The sequence below is a fragment of the Egretta garzetta genome, unplaced genomic scaffold (genome assembly GCF_000687185.1).
Source record: "Egretta garzetta isolate BGI_Z169 unplaced genomic scaffold, ASM68718v1 scaffold329, whole genome shotgun sequence".
In the NCBI taxonomy this organism is placed as follows: Eukaryota; Metazoa; Chordata; class Aves; order Pelecaniformes; family Ardeidae; genus Egretta; species Egretta garzetta.
This window is the reverse complement of record NW_009269999.1, coordinates 6,355,320-6,362,543: the sequence shown is the minus strand read 5'-3', so window position 1 is coordinate 6,362,543 and position 7,224 is coordinate 6,355,320. Positions and strand designations below refer to the sequence as shown.

General features: G+C 41.4%; 1 protein-coding gene across 5 annotated transcripts in view; it reads left to right on the top strand.

Moving 5' to 3' along the window:
- Positions 1–7,224, top strand: part of CRY2 (cryptochrome circadian regulator 2) — a 21,808-nt gene that overhangs the window by 3,215 nt on the left and 11,369 nt on the right. For all 5 annotated transcript variants that reach the window (XM_035902909.1, XM_009647632.2, XM_035902908.1 and 2 more), the window contains exon 3: positions 2,936–3,078. In XM_035902909.1, the coding sequence (XP_035758802.1) occupies positions 2,936–3,078 (143 nt within the window). The remainder of the gene's footprint in view (positions 1–2,935; positions 3,079–7,224) is intronic.

Below are 7,224 nucleotides of genomic sequence, written 5' to 3'. Positions count from 1 at the left end.
TCCTGCTGATGATTTAGGACAGTGGAATATGCAGTGACCTTGGTGGGCGATGATGGATTAGTGGGATACATTTCTAAAGTGATATGTCAGTGCTGCAGATTGTGAGAGAGGCAGGGCTGGCAAGAGCATCTCCTTGAATATCAAGGTTCCTCAAGCAGTATAATTCTTCTCTGTCCTGCTCTAAGATTGTATTTGCCATTGTTTTTGAAGCTTTTTGATAGTGTCTTTGCTAGAGTGACAATCTAAAGGAAAAAAACATGGTTTGCTAAAGTCTTATGAGTTGGGTTTGTCATGTGGAGTGTACCTTACGTACAGTTGATAGAACTAGTGTCTCCAAAGCCTGCAGTAGGCCCACTGCTGAGACGGAGAGGTAAACTTGAATCTATACACTCCTGCTCTAGATGGTTCTGATGTGTATTTCCTGGTGGAGGCCAGTACTGGGGAGGGGAATTGGACTATGCAGGTCAGAAGGGGAACTGGTTTATTTTGGCTTCTGGGTCTTAACACATGACACAAACTATGTGCTGCTTTTAGCCTTTTCAGAGTCTGGATTACTTTTGTCTTTTGATCTGCCAATAAGTTCTGGCTAGTAGTAGTCCATGCCCTCTTTATTTCAGTTCAGGGTATTCACGGGATGATTAAAACTTTGTTGGAGAAAAATGCCCACTTTGGTCAAAGAACAAAAAGCAGTTGGCAGTCTGAGGTTTGAGAGATGGTTGTGGAATCAGCCAGACCTGCTTTTTGCTGCAGTCTGTTTTGCCTGGGCAGATGAGTTAATGAGTATCTTGGATGTGCCGTAACAGAGCTGAAAAGAATGTGGGGAGTCTTTTATGCTATTACATGGCAAATGTATGGCTTTCATGGGAATTCAGGCCTCTCCAGAGCTGCTGCACTGAACAGTGAGTTAGCAGCAGCTCATGCCTTGCTGTCAGCTGTTGTGGAGAGGAGAGTTATGTCACATGTGGTAATGCAACACTTAGACCTAATATAATTTCTGCTCTTGCTGCCGGTAGCCGAGCTATGCTGTTGATAACATTAGCTGCAAAGGCACTATTATGCATGAGTATCATGAGAAGAAGCGTACTTGTTAGCTCTGTGTTAACCTTTGCAGAGGTTTTTTGTCTCACTTCCTCTGAACAAACATCTGTAATTTTACCTCTTCTGTCAAAAAAAAAAAAAAGTGTGTCGTTTGTTCACTGGAGTTTGCTCACAATCCCTTTGGTGTGGGTTTTGTTTTTCCCCTACAGTTTTTCTTTGCTATAGGCTGGATAGTAAGAGATAAGTCAGTCATGACTTCTCTTTTGTATATCTGCAGCAATTTACTGTCATACAGTTTACTGTTTTCTGGTGGTTGTGCTCTGCTTCCTGCATGCTACTGTAGCACATAGAGTGGTGGGCTTCTCTAAAGTGTAGGAAATACCTGAGTGTGAAGGTTTGTATTCTTACCTGAAATCTGTTAGCCTTAAATGTTTTTTTTATTCCATTCTTTTCCTTCAAGGCAGTAATGTACGTTTCTTCAAGACCAAAGCCATTCTGGCTGATGCTGTATTTCTTATAAAAGAAAGAAAAGTTTTAAATGAAGCTATTAAATCACACAGGAGCAGGGCAAAGCCTGGAACATGTCTGTTTGACCCCTGCTCTGAGTTACAGATACTGTCGTGTTCTTATTTTGAAAAAGGAGTGGAGGACCTGAGAGATGCACATGCAATGGTACATAACTGCTTTAGTTCTCTATCCTTCCTAATACTAATTTTAGACTTGAATTGGAAAGTTTAGAAAAGAAGGGGGCTTGTACACTTGTTTTCTACTTCTAAATTCCCTTTCCCATCTTTGGTATGATTTTTTAATGGTCTTTAGTGAACTAATCACATCTGTTCTTTGTGCTTTGTTTCTGATTCCAGGGTGGAAAAGACTGTCCTGTATATACAGAAGTGACTTAGACTGTCTCACTTTGAGAATGTGATTAACATCTTAGTTGTGTGAGGGTTTTTTTTAAGTGTGTCTATAGATTTCTGGCTGTGTTTGACTAAAGTGTTTGCTAAACAAATCTGTGGGCTGCTGCTCTGCTTGATGGATGTCTCAGGAGGGTCGCTGTGGAAACCGTTAAACCTCTTCTCATAGGATTCATTTTCTGATGAAAACTAGGCCATGGTCTCTGAGAGCAAACTGTGCTCTGGAAAAGCCTGGAAGAGGCTGAATGCTATTTCATAAGGCCTTTTCCATGTAATCTGTGAGGGATCTATTAAAGGTGTGAAGATACAGAATAGGTGCATGGCAGGACTAGTGTGAAATAACTCCCCAAAGGCAGGACTTTAATTTAAAACTGAATTGCAGTGTCATACTCTACTGTGCCGACCAGAAAATTCACTTGGTTGCCATCCTTTGTTCTGCACTTCCCACTACCCTGTTTTTTGCTGTTTGGGTTGGACATTGGTCCTCTGTTATGTTACGGCTTTAAAGAGACATTGGAAAAAAAAAAATAGAGTGTATTGGTTTTTCTTGGTGACAGTCTCCACATGAAAATACATTTTTTGAGCAGAACTTGTGTTGAAAGAGTTCTCTGAAATGCTTTCTCTGCAAATGCTGGAACAGGTTGGTAGGGTTACTTTTAGACAGCATGTGCGACAAAACAAGGTGTTGTTAGGCTTAGGGACTGAGCTGTAACCTAAGAACGTTAATAGAGAAGAACTCAAACCTCTTCTTATGTATTTTAAACCTGGCATATAGGAAACTGCACAGCAGATGCGATGTTTGATAGAACTGATAAAATTGTTGATTCTTTGGTTATCTCAACTCCAGGCTGCTGTTCCTCACAGCAACAATTTCTAAGCTTCCAGGACTTAAATGCTGGCCAGGAATTTTGACATCCTCATTCATAATTGTGCTGGTTAGAAAGTCTTCTCTTTGACAGCTGTGTGTATTGTGTTTCTTGCAGGAATGGGGAGTCACTCGTCTCACCTTTGAATATGACTCAGAGCCGTTTGGTAAGGAGAGGGATGCAGCTATCGTCAAACTGGCCAAGGAGGCTGGCGTGGAGGTGGTCATTGAGAACTCCCACACTCTCTATGACCTGGACAGGTATGGGGCGAACAAGGGCGGAGGTGCAGCCTGGGCTGGGCTGGGATTGTCGTGTCTGAGAAGACTTCAGTCTCCTCATTACGCTGATTACTATACGTTGATCACTGTCATCCTGTGTGAGCCTAGAAGGTGTTGACAGGATTACTCTGTGCACTCGCACTTTTGATTAGAGCACGTCAAAGTGCTGACAGTGACGTGAATGTACAGAAAGGTGTTGCCTCAAGCTTATTAAACTACTTGACAGTCATTTAAGTTGCTCAGCTCTGTCCTATTGATTGCTCTCCTTGAGCATGCCCTCACTGTGTGGACGGCTTTTTTTGCTTCAATGTAACAAAGATAGTAGAGTTGTTGTCGCAAACGGGTTATGAAGGCAGGGCTTTTGACTGATGGATGTGCCAGGACAGCTGGAAGAAGTAGAACAAGGTAGACTGGGGCAAACTTACCTTATTCTAAAACCTGAATGCCTTGTCTTTGTTGTGTATTTGCTATGGGGAAGCCTTGCCTTTATGTTGAGTTTTATGTATTTACTTATATATATGATCTCCAGAGATATATGTGATCTTGAAGAGTGGAGTCAGCTAAGACTCTAAAGTGTGCTTGACTTCAACCATGTTTCAGTACTGTTTTTACAGTATTGCTTGCTTCTTTTTTTTGCCTTTTATTGGATGACTTGTGCCAGTAATGCTGAATGTGGATTTCTTCCTATAAATCTTTAGCATCCAGAATTTCCTATGGGAAGTAGCACACGCTGTGTGGAAATTTTTGTCTTTGGAGTGAGGGGGATTCTTCTTGAAGATGTCTCGTGAACAGACGCTGCTTTCTGATTTTTGCATTAGATGAGACCATGAATACTTACTACATCTTCACCCCTTTGATCTTAATGCCCCTCACATCCTTCCTCATGCCATCTTTGTCTTTTCCGAGGTGGAGAGTCCTAGTTTACTTAAGTTTTCAGGTGGAATCTGTTCATATCTCTTCTAAGTTTTGCCACCTTTCTTTATACTTCTGGGTATTTCTAGAGATGGAGAGCAGTGGTGGAAACTGTAGCTAGCGTTCAAAATGTAGGAGCAACTTGAATTTGTATAGTGCTATAATGTCTCCTGTCTTCTAAGAGTCACTGGCATTCATTTTGCTTTTTCTGAGTGCTGCTAAACAGTAAACTGATGTCTTGGGGCTTTCTTCCAGAATGCTCATAGTTATTTTAGAGGCTGCTACTATGTAAGTAAGTTTAAGATTGCACAGCCATGCATATGCAGAAACATGACCAACACTGCATTTCATCTGATATTTTTGCCAGCTGGTCATATGGCGTATAGGGAAATTTTTAAGTTGCCTTTCATTTTTAGCTATCCCAGATAGCTTCTTGCGTCAGTAAACTTTATCATCATGCTATTTTTTTGTCCCTTCCCAGATAACTTATGAATAATGTTGAGCAGCACAAGCCCAGCTCAGTTCTGCGTAGGATTTCTCCTCCTGTTGGAAAAATGGATTCCTACTCTATCCTGTATCTCGAGAATTTTCTGTCTGCAGGGACCTTTTCCTTTATCCCAATTTATCTTGGTTTCTTTAGAAATTTTCAGTGGGGGATCTAGTCAGATGGCTTCTGAAAATCCAGGTAGAATATATCAACTGCATTTCCCTTTCCCTGGGCTCAAATGTCACTAACAGATTTTGAGGCACAACTTCCCTTTACCAAGGCCAAATTAACCCTCCAGCTTATTGCATGTACCCATGCATTCACTGATTCCATTAGCGTTTTTTACCCATCTGCCTAATGCACATATCAGACTTCCTGTTCTGCGATCCCTCTGATGCCCTTGAAATGCTTTTTAAATCAGGAGTCATATTTGATTTTGGTTTTTTTTTTTTTCTTCATGGTATTCATACAGTTTTAAGGCAAGTCTGCTACCTGGAGCAGCTATTAGTTTGGGCGTTTCTTGATGTCCTTTACAATTCCTGGGTGAATGCTTGCTGGTCCTGGCAAGCTGTTGCTGTGCAAGCATAGCTTGGTTTTGTGGGGTTTCTTCCTGACCACCCAGTCTATGATAACTTCCAATGCATTTCCTTAAAGAGGTTCAGGGTGGCAGCCTCCCCAAATACCTCCATGGTGAATACACGTGCAAAACTAAATGCATGGGGTTTTGCTGTGGTGTTACAGTCTCTGTTTGTTTTGTGACTTGATCATCCCTTGGCCCTATAAATATCCTGGAATATCTGTAAAGGGATTTATTTTTTAACTACTCATGCTTTTTTTAAAACGTTTCTCAAATTTTCATTTGGGTGCAAGGAGGCTGCTTTTGTGGCTTTTAACCTACCAGTTTTTTTCCTGTCTTTATTTGGCCTTCATTTTTCTGAAGGATCTTGCCTTCTAATATCTTTGATGATGCTTTTCTTTAATTGTTTTGACTTCTGTGATCTTTCTGAAATCTTTTTTGATGGTTTGTGTACATTTGTTGAATTTTTCTTTCCCCAACATCATCTTCAAATCATCTCTCTGTTGCCCATTAATATTTTACGTCTCAGCTTGTTCTTTTTGCTTAACACACTTCTTTATTTTTTATGTGTTTCTCTTCTTGAACTAAAAGCCATTATGATATTATTGCTCCTGGAAGGATGTTAAATTGATGCATGCCAAAGTCATGGCTAGAGCAGGCAAGTGATAACTAACATTTTCAGCTATACCTTAGCAGCGCTGCCTAAGACCAAATCATGAATCGCCTTTCCTTGTGGGTTCCTGATTAATTGTTCCATGGAGTAGTCATTCATGGCAAGTAGAAAATTGGTTTTTGGCAGGCGGCGGGGTGTGACAGCTACCCAGTCTGTGTGGAGGCAGTTGAAGTCTCCAGTTACCCTGACATTTCCTGGTTCTTGGCATCCCTGAGATTTCTCAGCAGGTGGTAATGCAGTTCTAATATCATCTTTCTCCTGGAAGCCTCTCTCAGAGTGTATCACCCTCCAGTCGTGTTACCCAGTCTTTTAACTCACGGTATGTGTCGTACCTCTGCTCAGCCTACTGCTTTTCCTGCATAATTAGTAACCTGGTGGTAGTGTCCTACTTCTCATCTTTCTTTAATCAAGTTTCTGACAAGGTTGTCAGGTCTGCGTTTGAACAGTTTAGACTAATCTTTCACTTCTACATAAATGATTCCAGCAGTCCTTTTCTGTCCCCTGCAGCGTATTCCCAGTACCACCACCACCAGCTCCGTTTAAACACCTTACAAAGAGCCTGTTCAGTTAACTTGTGCATTTGACCAGTTCTACCCAGTAGGAAGATTAAAATATGCTACTTGTTGGCACTGCCAGCATGACTGTGTGATTATCTTTCCCCTCCTCTCCCCCAAAACAAGGAGAAGCCTATAGAAAATCAGCATCAGTGGTGGAAAATACGCCTAAGAAAAATCTAAGAATTCCCAGTCAAGATTAGTGATGTTCATCTTGTAGAAGTCAGACAGAAAAGATAATCTCTTGGGTATAAGCTTAGCCTGCTCAAAGCCTTTACTTGACAATTATTCTGTCTGACAACTTCCAGCTGACAAGTTGTTTTGTCCCTTCTCTGCATCAGCCTGTTTTTTCATCCTTAGGATCTAAATCCTCTGTAGTCTGCCTGCTGACGGTCAGCGTTGTGGTTTCCATAATCCTGGGCAAGCCTGGGTTATTCAGGGGGAGTGGTTTAGGTCACAAAAGAACACTGTGAGCTTGTGTGTTTGTAGCATGCATCAGGAGCAGCTTTTCCTCAAATATGCTAGCCTAAGGCTGAAATGATAGTTAAATGCACTTCAGTAAGAGCACATACTAACTTAAAGGAACCAGCCTCTGGGGAAGCGTGCATACCTTGGTGGTTATACAGTTCATAATTACACTATGCCAAAAAAGTGGTTTATTTCCATCTAAGAAGGTTAAGTCAAACTTCTGCCCGCCAGATCTTGTTATCCTTGTCTGTCTTGCATGGTGCTCTGGTGTCAGGTGTTTTCTCCTGCGCTGGTACTTAGCCTGTCATCAAGTTACTTCTTCATCTTTCATAGGCTCGTGTGTGTGATTCTGCAGAAGCTGAATTGTCTTTTGTCCAGCGTCTGTTGTGTAGAATATCTGTTGGTTCTCTCTCCCTCTCCTCTTTGAATCTGTAGAAATACCTCTTGGTTTATGCAC